The sequence below is a fragment of the Lissotriton vulgaris genome, chromosome 4_1 (assembly GCF_964263255.1).
Source record: "Lissotriton vulgaris chromosome 4_1, aLisVul1.2, whole genome shotgun sequence".
Lineage (NCBI taxonomy): Eukaryota > Metazoa > Chordata > Amphibia > Caudata > Salamandridae > Lissotriton > Lissotriton vulgaris.
The window spans coordinates 165,675,727-165,696,555 of record NC_141691.1 but is presented as its reverse complement, the minus strand read 5'-3'; the positions used below and the strand labels follow the sequence as shown (position 1 = coordinate 165,696,555).

General features: G+C 43.0%; 1 protein-coding gene across 1 annotated transcript in view; it reads left to right on the top strand.

The window, feature by feature from the left end:
• NXT2 (nuclear transport factor 2 like export factor 2) overlaps positions 1-19,597 on the top strand; it is a 45,505-nt gene extending 25,908 nt beyond the window's left edge. Inside the window, exon 4 of the mRNA XM_086918457.1 lies at positions 18,613-19,597. Coding sequence (XP_086774583.1) covers positions 18,613-18,785 — 173 coding nt within the window. The 3' untranslated portion in view covers positions 18,786-19,597. The remainder of the gene's footprint in view (positions 1-18,612) is intronic.
• The last annotated feature ends 1,232 nt before the right edge of the window (positions 19,598-20,829 follow it).

Sequence of the window (20,829 nt, the reverse complement as noted above, 5' to 3'; positions counted from 1 at the left end):
ATATTTTAAAAAATGAGTGGTGGGGGACGTCTCTTGAATGCGGCTGAACTATAAAAAAAATGTAGGTCAATTACTCTGTTGCCTTTGATAGCAAAAGTGATAGAGAAGCACCTGGCCTCTTGGCTGTCCAAACTCTTGGAAGAGAGAGAGAGCGCTCAGCAAGTATCATGCAGGTTTTTGGCTTAAACACGGCAGGTAGGCACTGATAGTGGCAGCATTGGGCCAAATAAGTATTTTGCAACATTAGGGGCATTGCAAAGTGATCTTACATTTAGCTGTGGCATTTGACGTAGTCAGAAATTATATCCATCAAGACCAACTAAGGTATTGAAATTCATAGAAAAAGACTAACTTGGCTTACCTCCTGCCTGAAGGACAGATCTCAGTCTGCAATGCTGTCATTATTCTGTTCCCCCTAAGGCTCAGCTCTGTCTCCTATTTTATTTTTGTCATCCCCTTGTTGGTTTGATACATATAACACTCAGTTGCTCCTGAAATTCGATCGAAGATCAACAGATGCTGTTGCAAGGCTGAAACTGTCATCTGAGCAACCAAAATTGTGTGACCAGTAATTGTTAAAGCTGGGTAAGAAATAAGATGGCGGCGACGACTTCTCCTAATCTGTGGACAAAACAGTTTGGGAATGCTAGTTCACAGGTTCCAAAGTAAAGAACTTGGGAGTGTTGTTTGATCAACAATCCTTTTGACCTCAAATGTATTAGGTCTGGACAACCAGATTCAGCCTACTTTAAACCATGAGGAAAATCAGTCGCTTCTTCCCTGTAGTGATGATTGTTCATATGGTGGGTGCTTGTGTCCTCTCTCATATGGACTGCTATAAAGCTAGCCAGATGCGTCTGCCTGTCAATGCTAGAGTAAAAGTACAGTGCATCCAGAACATGCAGTAAAAATAGTGTTAAATCAATTTGATTATGTCTCGCGTTTCAAAGGCCGTTTAAGCTGGATGCCCATAGGAAAGAGGATTATATCGAAGACCGCTTCTTTTGTCCATAAGGCATATTATAGGCCCCATTTTGAGCTGGTAGATTACACCCTTCTGCACATTGTAGGGTTAAGAACCCTCCACTCAAGTGTCTAAGAGTAAGAAAAAAACACATGGCTTTTCAAAACTTGGGTTCTATCTATACTCTGGAATGAGCTGCCACTGGATATTCAAGTGATTCTGAACTTGACTGCATTTAGGAAAGTACTGCATTGTTATCGCTGTACTGCAGCTTAGACACAGATGTGCAGCCACCGCAACTTTCTACTTCTTTGGTGTGCACGTTGTTACTGTGGCAGCAAAATAAAACTACTTTGCAGAGATCAGTCTTGGAATTAGGTAGTGGAACGTGTTGCACGCGTGTCATCCCCACTTAAACCCTCCCCACCCCCACTCCCCTTTCACTTGATAAGACATTGAAGATAAAGGTATTTAAGGTGCAAGGGGTGGAATTATTTCCATTTCCATTTTCCATTTTATTTCATTTGTATCGCACATAAACCACCCGAAGGTCTCAGAGCGCTGGCAGGCAGAAAGGATCCTTATGACCAACTGATACAGGAAGTAGGAGGGCTCAGCTGGCTAGAAATGCCAGGTTTTTAGCTGTTTTCGAAATTTCATGTGATCGGGCTCTAACCTCAACTGAATGGGGAGGGAGTTCCATGCTTCTGGGGCAGTTTTACTAAAAGCTCTATCTCTGTTTCTGACTGTTCGAACTCTGGGTACGGAGAGAAGGGCTTTGCTGGAAGAGCGTAGCGTCCTGCTTGGGACGTGGGCCTTGAGCTTGTGTTACAGATAGACAGGTCCATGACCATTTACAGGAATTAGACTCCTAGACTCTACTCCACTCCAATCTGCTCCACTCCACAGTACCCCAGTTCACCGCCATCTACCCCACTCCAGTACTCAAAATTTACCCCACTCCATTCCAATCAACCCCACTCCAAACTACCCTACTCCAATCATCCCTCTTCCGTCTACTCCACTCATTCCAATCTATCCTTCTCTAATCCACTCCTCTATACCCCACTCTCTTGCCCCACTGCAATCTAACTCTACCCCGCTCCAATCTACCCACTCTATTACCCTACTACAATCCTCCCAATCTACCCCACTGCAGTCTAACACAATTCAATGTACCACTCTCCAATCCACCTTATTCTACCCTCCCCACACCACTAACTTTTAGCCTTGCTGGACAGCAATCACACTGGTGTACAACCTGGCTAAAACACATTGCATAGGCGAGACCTAATGGCCTTGCCAATGCTTGTTAAACTCTACATTCTGTACATTTCATTTTCTGATGTCACATTTATTTTTCACAGAAACTTGCTTTAGATTATTTCTGTCATACATCATTTAAATCAAGGTTAGTCTTGAAAAGTACAGAATGACTATGAAATCTCCCAGCTCTAACCTTCGACTCTGGCTCCCTACTTCTCAAAAATCTGAAAGGCAAAACGCCTGTCACTGCTACGAGGAGTAGTGTAATTCCAGATTTTCTTCATAAATGGGTAATGAAAATTCAATTTTAGACACTAGAGTTTGTGTTCCCTCTTTCTTTTGCTAGCGTGACGAGATTGTGTGAGTAGGGGCTATAAAGAACTATTTTTAAGCATTTGAAATCATGATGTTTTAAGAAATGCTTATGTCAGAAAATGAAAAATTAGTCCCATGATTAATAATGATTTTCAGCACACTCTTGAGAAAATATCCAGAAATAGAATTACATTCTGTTAGGCGCACTAACGAGTAGAACACACCCACTTAGAGTAATAATCAATTGCAACAACCCAATACCTTTTGTCTGAATCTAGGAAAGCAAATGGTCCTGTGAAGTCCAAAGCAAATACCTTCTGAGGGCTGGCTGGGCAGGATACAGGTTGGAATGTTTTTTGTAAAACCTTCAGTGTTTATCAGATAGTAGACCCCTCTGGCTCTTATTTTCATGTTTTCTAACATACCTACCTGATCCTTGCCACCAACATGTCAAGGTGGGATAACCCACAGTCAAGACTCTGCACAGGAACAGATAATGAAGGTGAAGGTAAAGTTAAAATGTGCTCGCGACCGGCTCCAAGAAGACAGCACTTCGGGATCCATCAATGGGCAACTGAAGAATGTCGGATGGCTTCTAGAACCAAAGTTCTTGGGAATGGCGGCACAGAATATAAAGTGTACAATATAAACATTTATGTAGTGCATATAATTGTAAACAAACCTGCACATGTAAATAATCTCTACCCTTAAGGTATTGTCATTTAAGGCTTCCTTTTACTCACTTTGCTTGCACCTGCTTTTCTAAAAGGTTGGAATGCTCTGCAAATGTTTGTGGTGGTTGATTGTGCCAGTTTGACTCCTTGAGTGGGAAATTACTAAGCTGGTTTAGAGACTGCTGCGGAGACAGTCCTTGCTCTGTCCTGACTTGACGAGGCAACTCCCCAGTAGCAAGAATCTTTGAGTTTCTGTGTGGCCAGGTTGGACACCATTGCCCGTCTCTGTCGGAGCATGCCAGTTGCGACTAGTTTGCAAGTGGCCACTGTCTTCTCAGCAGCCTTGTGGTGTACTGTGCCATGAGCAGAGGCCTGCTATTTTGTGCTCCAGTTTTGTTGATCATTATCAAGTGGCTGGTATCGACGTGCAAATCTGTTCTCTTAATTTTACCAGCAGCTCAGGCTGGGAGGCTTCGGACTTTGGTGCTCCCAGAGTGGCCTGGTCTCTATTTCTTGTGATCTCAAATCAATAGTAGGAACCATGACCTTCTCAGTAAGAACAATAGACACAGCTCAAAATTTTGAGGAGTTTATATAAAGAATTATTGAGTACAATATATGAAATGTATCATAAATGTGGTTGACAATAAAGAATATAGGTCCAAAGAACTCAGTAAAGTTTGATGAAAAATCCAGCATAGATTTGCCTTATAAAGGTCGGAATAGGGGTCCCTGGTTACAGAGGAAAGGGACATAATTTTACAGGACTTCAGACAAAGGATTTTATGAACTACTACACAAGTAAATTGGATCTGAGGATATAAACCAATGAGGGACAAGGAAGCAGAAACATTTTACTACAGAATATATTCAAAGATTCTCTCATAATACTGTTGCAGATGCGCTCAGTTTATTGAAGCACTGTAATTGACACATTATATAAGCGATGGTCTTAGACCGTTAGAATGTCCTTGGTTAGGTACAGCGTGGTGAGGAGCCTCTTGGAATGCTCACCGTCTTAGTGAAAAGCTTACAAATCTTTATTTAACAACCAAGATCATGTGGTGTGCGGTGACATCAATCCAAGATGGAATAAAGCATACGCTTTGTTCGTATTGGCACAAGCTCAATCTCTAATACATTTAAATCTAAAGAGCAAACTTCTCCCACAACCCCTCCCACTAATGACGTCTAAATCATCACTGTACATCATACACCTACATTATAGTACATCAGTCATCAGCTTTGGGTTCTATTTCTTGGTTTCTCTCAAGTCCCTCATAATGTCCTGGAGATTCTTTTACATCTCTTCCTCCTATACATCAATCCTTTCTTTTACTTCCTCTCATTGCTGATAGATTCTTAAACCCACAGTTCATCCCATTGCTTGATGAAATTCCCTAGCAGAATTTTAGGGTGAGAAGCACACATCCAACACTAATTAGTATAATCAAAAGAGGAGTTAATAGCAATTTCAGTATTCCCCACCCATACTTCTAGCCACTCACTTACCATAGCGAAACCTCTTCCAATAGGCCCAAATACAGAGCCTATTCCTTACCAGGCACCTGTCTCTTACAGTTAAGTTAGCTCATTGGTGATATTTGTAATGTTAGCAACATAGCTATTTTGCTGGTTGTCTATTTTCTGGATATAGGCACAGCATTCCTAGGCATGAATGACCTTGCAGGCTGTGCCCTCTTTCGTAAGAAGCAAGTCTAACTTAAGGTGGTTCTGCATGACCATAGCCCTCATAGCAAGCAATTCTTTATCAAAGTTGGAGCTCCTGCTGTATTAGTAGCAAGCTGTTCTACTGGGTTGATAGCTTTCAAATCTTAACATAGTTTAATGTAACTCCTATTGAAGATATAAATGCTCCAAAAATATCACAAAAATCTGCTTGCTTCGTTTTAGATATTGATCAAGGGATGTCTAGCTCAAAGGTTCAAAAGATACTTTATTCGGTTTAAATCACAAAAACCATAAAAGTACACAAGCATAAAAGAGGTCCACAAGTCACCAGGCTGCATAATATATGATAAAATACAACATGAAAGGGCAGGGAGTACCTAATAAAATATACAATACATGGTGGCAAGAATTTAAAAACAACCGCATATACAATGATCAATAATTGGAGAGTTCATAAGAAATTGTAATTTAAAAAAAACTTGATTCAAGTTACAATGGTTAACATTTGTGGAAAATCAACTAGGACCAAGCGATCTTTTTGCTGAGTCTCACCGCTATGGTTAAAAATGTAGCCACGTTTGTAAATTTCCCATATTTCCGTCAAGAGTTGAAGGTACAACAAAGCTGGCTTCACTTGCCTAAAGCCTTTTCCTTTTAACAATGGTATAATTAACTTTTTCCAAATGCCCTTAAAATAGTCACAAAAGAACAGAAAATGGGCAGTGTCCATGATTGAGCAGCCATCGCATTTGCATAGATCTAAGTCCATACCCCTGGTCCAGCCAGGGCGGCCAGAAATGAAAAGGTGAATTTTGTTCAATCGGAACTTCGTTAAAAGGTACCTATGATTGGCATTGTTGACAACTTTAAGGTAAAGTTCCGGTTCAGGGCCAGAGGAGACGATCAGTTGATGGGTCCTGACAGAGGGCTTTAGCAGCTCCCTGCCTTCTCTGTCCATTCCTCTGTTCAGCAGGAAAGTGTTTTTAGCCCATTTCAAATCGCCTTTCACCAGACTAGCAGGTTTGTCGAACAATTCGGGCCGGCCCAGCTTTTCCCACATTTGTTGTACATATTTCAACCAAGGGATCTTTTCCCAATGATCTAGCAATAGACAGTCTTTTAGAATTTCATGGTTCACATCAAGCTCTGGGTTTAGCCAAACTGCTAACCATTTTAATAGGGGGGCCATGGCAATTTTATCCTCCAAGTAATCCACGCCGCATTCCTGATGAACTATGAAGCTTGCAGTGGATCTTGGGAGGGAAAGAAGCGTTTTTAAGAAATTATCTTCCCTGACCTGAAGCGATGTAACTGGCCTAAAGCCCCACAAATCTGCCCCATACATGGCGATGGCAGTACATTTGGCAGCATATACTTTTAGTACTGCCTCAATGGGCTTCACCCCTAGTTTACGGGAGAAGCCCAACACCGCAGAAATCAAGCGTGCCAGGGCTGTTTTTTTCTCCACCATTTGAGGGTGCCACGTGGAACCTTCATCAAAAACAACCCCCAGGTAGGGAAATCTGGGGACTCGTGACAGCTTATGTCCGTTACAATATAATGACATCACATTTTTTTTGGTCTTCGCTTTATGGCCCACTACCATGACATGGGATTTACCAAAGTTAACACTTAAATCAAGATTATTCATAAAAACATAAAGAGTTCAACAGGCATTGAAGTCCTACTGCAGTTCTGGCTAGGAGGGCAGCGTCATCCGCATACAGTAAGGCTGGCAGTAAATATTTCCCTGCCCTCGGGATGTCCTTGCACGCTGCACCCAAAACTCGACCTAGGTCATTGATATATAGTGTAAAGAGCAGGGGAGCAAGAATGCAACCCTGCCTCACACCATTGATAATGCTAATTTTTTCCGTGCAGTTCCCCTTTCTGTCATAACGGACCGTTGCAGTGAGGTCCCTATGGAGGTCTGCTAGGAAGTGCACTATGTTAGGATCTATTCCGATGTTAAGGAGCTGACCCCACAATTTGAATCTGTTTACTCGGTCAAATGCCGAGGACAGATCCATAAAGGCAATGAACAAAGACCCTTGCTTAGCTAAGGTGTACTTCCCGATAAGCAATTGTAGGTTTAGGCTTTGGTCAATAGTACTGCGCCCCTTTCTAAAACCGTACTGTAGAGGAGAAAGTGTATCAGTCTCCTCTAACCAATTGGTCAATTTACCTAGAACCACTGTCCCTAAAACCTTAACTGCAGAATCAATGAGGGATATAGGCCGGTAATTGCCAGGGTCCCCCCGGTCCCCTTTTTTATAAATGGGTACAATAACCGACTGTGTCCATGACTCAGGAATGCCTGTCTTAGAAACTCTGTTAAAAACATTGGCTAAAACTTTGGACCAAAATAAAATGTCGACTTTAAAAAGATCAGAGGGAACGCCATCTGGTCCAGGAGCTTTATTACTGGTCATCATACCAATGGCCATGGCCACCACCTCCTCATTCACGATTAAGGTATAAGACAATTGGGGGAAGTCAGTCATGCCTTCTGCCACCAAAGTCTCTTGTTCGTAAACGGACCTAAAGTGCGAGTGCCATTTGTCTTCTTGGATTCCACAGTCCAATTCATTATTACTGGAATCAGAGAAATGGGGTTGATTGACCACAGCCCAGAACTTGGCGCTGCTTTTTAAAACCTCAATTGAGGTCAGGTCGGCCCAGGCATCCTCTCTAATTTCACGCCGCCTTCTTTCGATTGCGGTCTTGTATTCTTTCCTGAGAGTGGCCACGAGCCGTCTAACTACTGGATTAGACTTAAGTGCTACCTTAAGTTTATGGTTAGCCGCTGTGCAGTTCTTGTCAAACCAGCCTTCCTTCCCTTGTGTTCTGCCTTGACCCTGACGCGTCAGGTTGGAGAGAATGTCGAGGCAAACCTTTTTATACGCCTCCATTACTTCACTGTCCCCAGCCTGAACATCCATACATAGCTTTAGGTCCTCCCTACTACTAAGACAGAGGTTACAGAAAAACTCTTCTGGAATTAGCTTACACCATTTGATTCTGCGTGCTTGGTCTGTCAACCGCATATCATATTTATCTACCAGGTTTGGGCAACTTTCCTTAATAACAAATATGTTCTTAGCTTTTAATACAACAGGGTTGTGGTCGCTAAAGTGGGACCCTAGAACTGAATAGCTGCTGATGTATCCCAAATACTACTGAGGAATATGTAATCAATCACGGAACCACTGCCATGACCTATAAACGTGGGGATATCCTCCTCACACCCATTTGGCAGAATTAACCCATTTTCGGCCAACAAGGTTTCCAAAAAAATACCCTGCTCTGAATGTTCAAAGTGGATATTTTCTTCGTCCGGGGGGCCAAATAACACATTTGGGGGGCATTTATCCTGACAACCATGAACATTGAAATCTCCCATCAACAAGATGGCACAATCCTACTCTGCGGACTCTTTAAAATCAACCAGGAAAGAACTTAACATCATCAGGTTACTAACTGGCCTGTCCCTATCAAAAGAATTATAAAAGTTTATAACCAAAACATGATGTCTAGCTCATTAGTGTGACGGATTCTGGGGAAGATCAAAGCTGCATAACCGCTAACTACCCAGTTATGTGGTAAATGGAAATACACATATAAACATACACATCATACACACCTACTTTTTTGATACTCCCTTCTAAATCAGCAAAGGTCCTGCTTTTGACTAAATAGCTAAGCTCACATTCACTCCACCCCAATACCTCGAGTCTTTCATCCCCCTCCTGCTTCCTTACGATACATAAAGTTTCCCTTTCAGCAATGTCCGTGCTCAATCTTGGGGGTGGTTCCTTTAAAATCTCTGTTCCATTCCCAATAATGTGCTTGAGACTAACGTTCTTTTTCCCTTTCTCTTTGTCTGATCTTAGTCTCATTCAACCCTCTACAAAAACTCTTTTGTCTTTTTTAATCCTACAGGTTACATCATACCAGCTCTGATTAGTTGTGCGATTAATAGTCGCTGCAATAAAGAATTTTGACATACTCATCCCTTGATTTAGATTCTTTGAAAGCAGGATAAATGTATTTAGTAGCCCACAAACACAGTTGCGTCGGTCACGAGTGGTACAGTTCCAAAGGCCTTTCATAATCCGAATAGAACAACTTAAAAGAATTCTGTCTGTTAATAATATAGATTCAGAAAGAGCGTGTAGGAAAAAGAGTAAGACGAGGCAAATGGAAATATACCTCACCTTCAGCCGCAGAGGCTGAAGGGTAGGAGCAGGCAAAACTATTTTCCACCTGCATGACTATCACATACTCCACTAACATTTGAAAGTACACATTATAACAATAAACAGATGTGTGTGTGCTGGCTGACTGCTCCGCTGTTTATCAGTCAGTGTGTGGATGTATTTTGTTGTGATGTGGGTGATGGGCCTCTGTGAACAGAACCCTGGCGCTTCTGCTGAAGACCAATGAGAACCCACTTTTTGGGCCAGAAAGTGAGGTTTTAATTTTCCATTCTTCCATTATCGTTGCTGGGTGATGAACACCCCTGATTCATCTACTTTACAGATATCATTTCCTTGTTCAGGTCTTCCGTGAACTTCTGAAGTGCATTTCTTGGATTTCAGTTTTGAAAGTTTTAGGATGGCAACCTTATTAATGATGTATGTTGTGGTGCCATTGTAATGCATCATAAAGTAAGTAATCGTGTTTTATGGTAAATTATATTATCCTACCAAATTAGGATCCATTAGTATGTTGTGTGGCTAGGACAGTGTTTGTACCTTCTTGGTAGACTGTTTATTATTTCTTTTTAAAGTGGGGATGAGGAAGGAATTAAGAAATGGTCAGATTATTAAATTTGTTATGGGCTGATAAACAGTTGTTCAGCAATTAATAGATCCAAAGTTGTTCCTGTATCCTTTTGAAGCTAAGTTATGGGGAAAACCGGTAACTTGAGCCACCACTGTTTTGCCAGGGGCCCGGATTCCCCCGAACTGCCCTCCCCTTTTGCATACAGCGCTCACGTGCTGGAAAAAAGCCTTCGCCTATACATCCTCAATACCTTCCTACGTGGCGATTATACCATTATTGGGTATTCCGACACCACAGGGTACCCTTACACGTACTGCACTACAGGCCTGGACGGACAAAGGAATAGAAGTGGATGCCTTTTTTGTCGATGAGGCAATGTTAGACTTCGATTCGTTCGTGCAAATCACAGGAGCTCCCCCACGCACATATTTATTGCATGCCGTGACCTCCCATTACATTAGGAGTACGTGGGTACCCCTACGACTAAAACCAACACAACACGAACTGGTGTACCTGCTGTACTATATGGGCGAGGGGGTACATCTGGTTCATTGGCTCTATACGGGGATCCGGAAACACTGGGCAATTCCGCTCACTGCACTTAGAGCGTCCTGGAAATATGATTCTGGCGTTGAGATACCGGATAAAACCTGGCAGCTTATACTGGAACACCCATAGAGGGTATCGCGTAACGCTAAATTTAGGCATATTCAAACGGTGGTACTCCACAGGGCATACCTTACACCGAAGCGAATTCACTGTATGTTCCCAGACTCCACCCATTGTTGCCCCCGCTGTCAGGGTGGTGAAGCTGATTTTATTCACATGTTGTGGTCCTGCCCACGGTTATCGTCCTATTGGGACGACTTATGTAAGATCCTCCATACAATAACACAACTGCCGGTCCTGTTGGAACCCCTGTACTGCCTGGTGGGGATGCGAAGGAGATCTAAGGCGTGGAAGGTTAAACTGCAATTTATTGATCTGGCCTTGCTTTTGGCGATGAAATGGAAATCCCCTAGGTCCCCCAGTGTGCATGCATGGCGTTCAGACCTCTTACAGTGGGGCAAGGCAGAAGGGGAGGCCTTGAGACGGGAGGAAGAGAAAGGCCATAGGAAACAACCCATAGCGATGGACTGGGATGCGATGATACTGACCATGGAGGGTTTGGACGATGAGGTGCCACAGGTCGCGGCGCTATAGAAGGGTCGGCGGATGAGCTTCGCTTCTCCTGCCCACCCCCCCCCCCCCCCCCCCCCCCTCCACACACCCCCACCCACCCATGCCATGAAGACCAGGTTTTTCCTTTTCCCTGTCACTATAAGTATGTTGGTTTATGTCACTTGCCTTAGCAAACGCACTAGACTTTAGTAGAGGGCGACCAGGAGTGGGTGGGTTTGAGGTTGGGCACGGGGTGGGTAGACTGTTGTGGGAGGGAGGGTGGAGTTGGGTATTTTTTTTATCCTGCCACTGACAGAGTAGTTGAATATTGTCCTGGATGAACATTGAGGGATGTTATGCTTTTCTTTGGTCCTGAGAAGATGTTACTAGACAGGAATACGATGTCACCATTTCTTATACTTAGGCAGTTTTGTATAGGGTCAGAAACAAAAAAGGGGACTGTGATGGATATTTGGTCAAAGGTACTGTAATTTTGTCTGTCCAGTCTGCAATAAAGTGTTTAAAAAAAAAAATAAGCTTGAGCTACCACTGTTCATAAGAGCCCCCCAGTCGGTCCATTCGACTTACTAAGTAGTCCAGCTATATAATGGATGCTTAACTGGCTGATAATCATTGACAACAGGCGAATCCGCGCCGTGCAGGCGTGCCGAGCGGGCCGTGACAGAACCGCTCTTTCATCAGCACAGCACGACCACGGATGATGACGGAGTGGTTCAGTCACCAGCAGTGGAGGGGTTAATATCTTACAAGTACCTTAAGTGCCATTCTTTAGCTGGAGAAAAACATTGCAGAAATACTGTTTTGCAGCGTGATTTCTTTTCTGGATTCACATGCTGTGCATTATTCTACCACCTAGTGGTTTTGTCCGGAATTGTCTTTTTTCTTTCTTTTTTCTTCTTTTGGTTACTATTGACCACCATTTGGTGCCAGATGCGTCGCCTGTGTGACGTCAGACGGTATCCTGGAGGTTGACGTTCGTGGTGGCCATCTTCAGATTGTTTTTTCCGCCGGTGGGTCTGGAATCAAGACTGGAAGCTCTGAAGATTTTTTTTGTTGTTCCCCAAATAAACTATTAAAAAGAAGAAGCTTATCAAAGAACAAAATCGATGATCGACATCACCGAAAAGTTATCCGCGATCATCAACGTCGTGAGGGAGGCAGAACCAGAGAACCACTCAGGTCCACAAATGGCGAGGTTGGGGTGATGGAGAATAACCCCTTCAAGTTCTGTTTTAAGTGCCACCGCAAGAATGCACAACGCAACCCACACAACGTCTGCAACCTCTGCTTGCCTGAAAACCACAAGGACTGTGAGGCCTGCGCAGTGTTCTACCGAAAACGCTACGGACGCGTCGAAGTCCAAGACAGGCCCATTACGCCACAATGTCGCAGACAGCGAAGAAAACCTCTCTAAGAGACCTGGGTTTCTCGAGCGACGACTAGGAACATGGAGCACCAGTGGAGTCGACCCACGAGGGATCGGACTTCTAGGTCCTAGGTGGGGACTCCGTAAAAATCCACGCGGATAAAAAAGGCTAAGGATCCAAAAAAGAAAGCAGAGTAGGTAAGACACCTTAAAAATGCGTCGGAACCGAAGGGCAATGAACACAAGGTAGCCCCGATGCTGAGCAAAAAGGCAATTGAATGCCAACCCCGATTTTAAAAGAACCCCACCGAACCCAACCAAAGGTCACTGAGGAGGGTAAAACGCTGAAACAAGGGGTCGACGCTGAACCCGCAATGAAGACCACTAAATCGTCGAAGACTAACGTTGACGTCTGGGTGGAAAAAGAAAATCTCCGGCCACTGACGCTCAGAGAGCCTTCGAGGTCGAAAAGAAAAGACTCGATGAAGAATTGGCAGCGCTCCTGCAAAAGGACTTCAATGCCTCATTGAAGGATTATCGTATCCTGAAAACACCGGCGCCCGGACCAGAGCTTTCGACGCCGAAGAGGCAGAAGACGCCGCAGGAGAAGAAGCTATCTTCGAGACTCCCCAGACACCAGAACATCAAGGCGAAGAACCCAAGGAATATGGATATTTACTGAAAGAGAAGGAGAACTCCAAAAATTTCCTGGAACAATGGAACGATCTCGAACCGAGAGTCCAGAGGAAGAGATTTGCTGCTATCCTTCGAAAGCTTCACCTCCTGGTGACAGCTTTCTGCAATGACATTCTCAAAAGGGCAGTAAATCAATTTGGAGTCCCTCTAGAGGAGGACCAAGGGGATACATGTTTCTTGCTAGGAACACTGGCACCAGCTTCAAAAGGGACACCATAGCTGCCTATGCAGCCAAATGTCCTGGACCAAGCCAAAGAAGCATTCAAAGAACCAGCTTCAAACAGGGGGTAACCCCCAGAGTAGAGAAGAAGCACAAACCCTCCTCAAAATATATTCAGGAAAGTACATTACCTGACTATCATTGTCACTACAGCCAGGAGGAGAAGCAATGCAGTCTCCAACACAGGGCCACCACCTGAAAAGGAAAGCAAAAGGATGGACATGGAGGAGAAGGGATAAAGAAGCAGCAACACAGTGGCACATTGCCATCTCTAATGCCCTTTTAAACAGGTACGCACACCAACAGTGAGATGAAGTAGAGGAGTTGCTGAACAGACTCCCTGAGGAGGACAGGAAGAGGGCAAAATCTATTGTCCAGGAAGGGAAAGGCATGGCTAACACCTGCCTAAAGTCAGCCCTGGATGCAGCACATACTGCAAGCAGACAAATGTGCATAGGAACCATCCTCCGAAGGCATGCCTCGCTCAGAATTTCTGGGTTCAAACCAGAAGTTCAGACCTCAATTTTCAACTGACCATTCAACGGTGAAGCTCTGTTTGGCACAGAGGTGGATAAATCCCTCCAACAAATTAAAAAAGACAATGAAACAACAAGGGATATGGGAGCCCTACAGCAAAGATGTTGTTTTAAAAGAGGAGATTTCTCTAACAAAAAAAAACACAAGTAGAGGCAGCTTTGGTAAAGGACAGCAAGCGGCATAACCATCTCGGGGGCAGAACCCAAACCAACAGATGGGCCAACAGTCTAGCTGCCAAGGTTGGCAACAACAGCAGAAACGACCCTTTCGAGGAAGAGGCCAATCCTCTAGAGCAAGAGGAAAGTGGTCTAACTGACTTAATCATGGAAACGGACCCACACAAAATACCAGTGGCCAGAAGAATATCCTTTTTCCACAAAGAATGGAAAATGATAACAGACAATTTGATATTAAATTTAGTACAACACAGATATTGCATAGAACTCGCAAAGACACCACCTGCAAATCCACCAAAAACAAGAAAGTTAAACCGATCAGAAAAAACATTGCTCAACTCAGAAATAAAAGAACATTGCCAAAAAAAAGCAATTGAAAAGGTACCATTACAACAGTGGTACAAACAAAACTACTTTCCATACTAGTACCCAAACAGGACCAAACTCTAAGGCCAATCATAGACTAAAGATTCATAAACAAGTTCATACTAACACAACATTTCAAAATGTGTACCCTTCAAGAAATAATTCCACAGATTCAAAAGTGAGATTACTTGGCAACAATAGATCTCAAGGACGCCTATTTACATAACCCTATGAACAGAAGGCACAGGCAGTACCTAAGATTCCTACACAACGGAACACACTACCAATTCAATGTACTCCCATTCGAAATAAAATCTGCTCCACGGGTGTTCACAAAGTGGCAGCATACCCGAGAAGAGATACAATCAACGTCTACCCTTATTTAGACGATTGGCTAATAAGGGCATGCACAAAACAAACATGTCATAATCATGTTAAAAAAACAATCCAAACACTGGGTTTCTCAATAAACCACAAGAAATCTTCAACAACACCAGAAAGAGAGAACTTTCCTGTAAGCAAGACTGAACACCGAAAACGCCAAGGCTTATCCCACACAAGCCAGAATACAAGCTATCCATCGAGAAACAGCCCTCTTCCAGAGTGGCCCGTCTCTGACAGTGAGGCAGGTAATGAAACTTATGGGCATGATGGCATCATGTAGCCCACTCATCCCTCACGCTCTCCTACACATGCGCCCATTCCAAGAATGGCTCACCAACAGCTGGTCACAAGCCACGGGAAGTTTGGAGGATCTAGTGGTTTTTACACAAAGGGTGCAGGCACCTATGGTGGGTATCCAACAACCTAGCACAGGGGAGACCTTTCAAGTACCCAACTCCATCTGTGAAAGTCACCACGGGTGCATCACTCAACGGGTGGGGTGCTCATCTCAACCAGCTGAAAGTTCATGGTCAGTGGAGTGAAAAGGACTACAAATCATATCCATTTTTTGGAGATGAAAACAGTTTTTCTGGCACTCAAAGCATTCCAGAAACATTCAGGGGATAAACCTATTAATACAAACCGACAATACAACTACAATGTTTTACCTGAACAAACGGGGTAGAATGAGGTCCTTTCCCCTCAACAAACATGCATAGGAAATCTGGCTTTGGGCAGTACCCTAAAAGATCAGTCTACTAACAGTACATCTACCAGGGATAGACAACATTACAGCAGACCAACTGAGCAGACAGAACTGCTCCCACAAATGGGAGTTAAAGCAGACCACAGTATATAAAGTATCTATTCAACATCTGGGGAACTCCAGTATTGGACCGATTTTACAACTATGCAGAACAGAAAATGCAAAAACTTTGCCTTGTGGTTTCCGCACCACCTGTCAAAGGGAAATGCACTTTCACTCAACTGGTCAGACATTTGTTTATGCCTTTCCACCAATACCCCTAATGGAAAGATTGCTACAAAAAGCAAAAGAACCAGGAACAAACATGATTCCAATTGCTCCTCACTGGCCAAGGCAGACCTGGTACTCCACTCTCCTAGAACTATCCGAAGGAGAAATGATCCGGATCAAAGCAGAAAAAGATCTACTGCCAAATGACGGATCTTTCACCTGGAGCCAGCAACGCTACAAATAGAAGCCTGGCGCCTGAATACATAGAATTTGGACACCTCAATCTACTGCTCAGACCCATGAAAATTCTAAAAGAAGCAAGACCACCGTCCACAAGAAAATGTTATACAGCTAGTTGTAAGAGATACACCACATGGTGCAGCACTATAAACAAAACATTCTATAAATACACAAATAGTTATTACATATCTTACTTACCTCTTGCACAGCAACATCAGTTTTTCAAGCCTCAAAGTGCACCTCGCAGCAATAGTGGCATATACAAGAGGAAAACATACAAAAGCTTTTTTTACAAGACCAGTCATCAAAGATTTCTAGAAGGAGCAGAAAGAATAGCTCCACCAAGACCTGCTCCTGTACCAACATGGAGCTCAAATAAGGTACTTTCTCAACTGACGACAAACCCTTGGAGCCCATGCATACAGCGAATCTGAAACGTATTAATCTCAAGACAGCCTTTCTCATTGCTGTAACATCATTACGAAGAGAATGGGAGCTGCAGGCATTAACTATACAAGAACCCTACTTACAAATCCTAAAGGATAAAGTAATCTTAAAAACGAACCCACAATTATTACTAAAAGTGGTATCTAAGTATCACTTAAATCAAAACATTCTACTGCCAGTTTTCTTCAAAGACCTAAAAACAAAAGAAGAAAGAAGCCTTCATACCCTGAATGTAAGAAGGGCTTTACTTTATTATTTCCTGAAAACAGGGAAAAAATCAGGAAAACAAAGCAATTATTCGTTGCTATGCACATAACACAGGATCTGCGGTAACAAAAGTCACTATTGCAAGATGCATAGTACAAGCTATCCAATTATGTTGTTGCAATGCCAAAAAGGAACTAACATTGCAACCAACAGCTCTCGCCTCAAGGAAGAAAGGATCAACGCTGACTTTTATGGCCAATGTGCCTATTGACTGCATTTGCTCAGCAGCAACAATGGCATCACCACACACCTTTACAAAGTATTATTGTATGGATATTCAAATGAGTAAGGAAGCTCAAATTGGACAGAAGGTGCTTAAACACCTGGTTGCAAGGTTTTCCTTTCACCACAGCCTCCCAGAAAGGAAGGGGCAAAACCACTACATAATCTGATGCACAGCATGTGAATCCAGGAAAGAATTCCCGCTGCAAAACGAAATGGTTAGTTACCAGTAGGAGTATTTTTTTGCAGCTTGAAGAATTTTCTAGATTCACATGCGACCCAACCGGCCTTCCCGAGAAGGAAAACAAACAAGTGGGAAGCAAAAGCCTACAACAGTATTTCAAAATTATCTCAAAGATTACAAAACATAATGAAAACTGAAAAAAGAATCCGAAGATGGCCACCACGCACGTCGACCTCCAGGATACCGTCTAACGTCACACAGGGGACGTACCTGGCACCAAATGGTGGTCGACAGCGACCAAAACAAGAAAAAAAATGTAAGACAATTCCGGACCCAACCACTAGCTGGCGGAATAATGCACAGCATGTAAATCCAGAAAATTTTTCTAGATGCAACGCTACTACTACTAGTAAGTAACCATTTCGTTTTCAACTGGTATGAAAATATTGTGTGTGTGTTTGTTTTGCTGTTTCCATTTCTAAGGCCATTGATCAGCACCTACTATTACCTCTCGAAGACAGTTGATCAGCTCTGTCTTTTTGCTCTCATCTGACTTCTGCTGTTTTTGACCAGACCAGGGTGGTCTTGAGGTTTAAATCCATAATCGGCATCTCTCTGCGCAAAAGAATTGGTGTTAAATTCCCTCTTACCTACTCCTCGAAGTGGCTTTTTAAACTTTAGGTTCCTCTGAGCCAGCCAATGTATCTGCAAGAAGTTGTGTGCAGCTTTGTCGTTTGACATAAAAAGCAGCCTTCCCAGTGGGGTGTGGAAACTGAATACCGATCTTTTGCAAAGGCAGTTTCTTGGTGTTGTGTAGGGGCCTAGGAGTAAAAAAAAAGCTGTTACTTGAGATGTTAATTTTCCAGATTCTTTTTCTTTTGCACTGTTTTTAGTACTGCAAGATTTTCATTGGATTTACTTATGCCCATTTGGAAGTATGTATATGTATTTACAGATGGTCTTTTGGGCACATGTTCGATGGCGCGTTTTGTCCATGGGTCCCTCCTCTTTAAGGACTCTGGGGCAAAGAACATTCTTGCTTTAAACTATTCTTGTTTTAACAAACAAAATGTTTATGGTTGTTTATGGATGGAGGCCAGTTATATAAAATGTTTTATTTTTTCTGTGTTTCTAGTGTAAGTTTGAGTCTGCAAAGAGTTTTTAAACGCAAACAATATCACTACTGCTGATCAGTGCGAGTAAACGGGATGGGAGGGTATACACTTATTCATTAAAAATCACCACAGGACATCTGTTGGCTTTTTTTTTTTTAATTTATTTTTTTATTGATTTAAGCTTTCAAAGTCAAAAAATGCTGGCCAGCCTAATGTCTGGCAGCCGTTTTTTGCTTTCTCTAAAAGTGCCCCTGCTATGACAATATAATTTAAAACCACGAAGAATTAGGCAGGTACCAGGGGGCAGACTACGGCAAAGCCCTCTGCATTTTCTTTGTGCTGTAGGTGTCTGCTTGCTGGCGATAGGGTTCTTTTTTGTTTGCTTTCAGATTATCTAGTTATTTCCTCGTCACAGCCTCTTCTGAGCCCCTTTGAGATTTATTGTAGTAAACAGTTAGATACTGCAATTTGTTGTTGATGGATCTGAGATGTCCCTTTTCTATGTGCTGATGCATTTTCTTCTCTTTATTCCAAGACGAAGCTACTGGAGGCCAGACAACCGTCCTAGTGGTGACCTGTGGAACCGTCAACTTCGAAGGAAATAGACCGAGTGACTTCAATCAGAACTTACTGCTGACAGCACAAGTGACACCTGACAATACGGTCTGGAAAATTGCAAATGACTGCTTCCGCTTTCAGGAGTCCTAGACCTGAAGGAGCATCTTCTGGACTGTGCTGGATCTCTTGTTTTTTTTTTTTTAAAGCCGCAACATCCAGGCATTTCTAAGAACTTTTGGTGTATTTTTATTGCGATTACCCCTACATCAATGTGTTACCCATTTTATATTTTGTTAAGATAAAACGAGTAACGTTTCTCGTTCAGTAGGTTATTTACACTCCTGAAGTTTAATGCTGATTGCAACACCGACATTGGAAACCTTTTGTACAAATCCAAAGGAAAGAGGTATTTCCCATTAACAATTAGCCTGTTGGAGGAAGTTGTGAGGACTTGTCACCTACGAATCCACCCACTACCACAACGCTTGGTTTTACAAGTTTGCCTTGAAGAAAACGCCGCTTTTTTGTGTGTGCGCACTTCTAATGTTACATTTCCACAATTGGGTGTTACTCTATAACTGCTACACTGACCAATTTACACACCCTGAGGCTCCTGCTTCACGCCTATTCCTGAAGTGAACAGCTTTCTAAGAAACTACTGGGAGGAAGGAGTAGCGTGCTGACAAAATTAGGAATTTTTCTGCATGTTCCTTTGTTATTGCCAATGATGGAGAGTTGTCAATTTATATAAGAAGGAATTGAAAACGGAAAAATATTTATGAGAAAACATGAAATATATATACCTTTGGCGTGGAACAAAACTTTGAAATAAACTACATGATTTTGGAACTCCGTCTATAACAAGAACCTCAGTTTCTTAGTTAAGCGCAAAGTAACTTGCCAAGAGTGAAAGTTGGTTTATTAGCTATGTGTAGCCTTTAATAAAAACAATTTTACTTTTACATGGTTGCCAACATGGTTTTAGTTCCCATGGAGTAGTTGCCAGCGTGTCAGTTCTCGGACATCATGCTACTTGTTTGCTGCTTTCTGTAACTAGTTACTACAAATAGCCGTAAATATTTAATCTGTGAACGTGTTGGCTGTAACAGACCTCTGTGTGTGCTTATCAGGCCAATGAAATCATCAATTGATGTGTTTCCAATATGGGAGTAGTGTGATTTAGCGGCAGGAGTAAGCAGCTCAGAGGGAAGGAATTACTATGAATGTTATGGTTTAGGCTAGGTTTACACTGTTGTGCTAAGTTCAAGTTCTTCAAGACCTGGCCACGCGCAAGAAAATGAATCCGCAGTATAAGGACTTCACTGCCAAAAGGAAAAGTAGGAAGAGAAAAGGCTTAACTTGTTTTTGAAGGATGTGTAGCAACCTATAACGGAATTAATCTTCCTAAGGTACAAAGATAACCAGCATTGGCATAGCCAATAGGTCTCGCATTTGGGACCTTATAAGTTTTTAGCCATGCAACAGTTGGTGGTGTTGCACCAAGGCTATTCTGCTGCATAACTAAATACTTATAGGGTCCAAATGTGAGACCTATTGGCTATGCCAGTGCTTGTTTGTTTTTTGTTCCTGTTTTGTTTAAGTTGCTAGAACTTCAATAGCTGGACATGGTTTTTGTTAACAGTTCTTTACATCAAATGAACTTGTTTTCATTGCTCGGAATGTTGTTTCCATTCTGGTTGTAGGAAGCAGTCATTCCCGGGGATGTAAGGGCTGCCTAGGTATGCGCGTGCACCGAACTTTGCAAATGAGAAAAAGCCTTGTGCAGGTTCAGTTTACAAGTGTGGAGTGAGTGAGCGAGCCCCAGGCGGCTTGCCTCACTCACACAAGAGTTCATGCACTGCACCTGCATACTCAGCATGGTTTAAGGAAACTCGACCCACTCCTTCCCAGGCATCGAACACATTTACCAAGAAACTCTGAACAGCCTGCCTGCTGCACTGATGGCTGGTGGTGTGTGTGCCTGGTGAAAGCGTGCACTGTTGGCTGGTAGTGTGTGTGCCTGGTGAAAGCATGCACAGACAGCTGGTGGTGTGTACCTGGTGGAAGCGTGCACAGATGGCTGGTGGTGTGTGCCTGGAGGAAGGTTGCACTGATGGCTGGTGGTGTGTGTGCCTGGTGGAAGCGTGCACTGACGGCTAGTGGTGTGTGCCTGGTGGAAGCGTGCATTGACCGC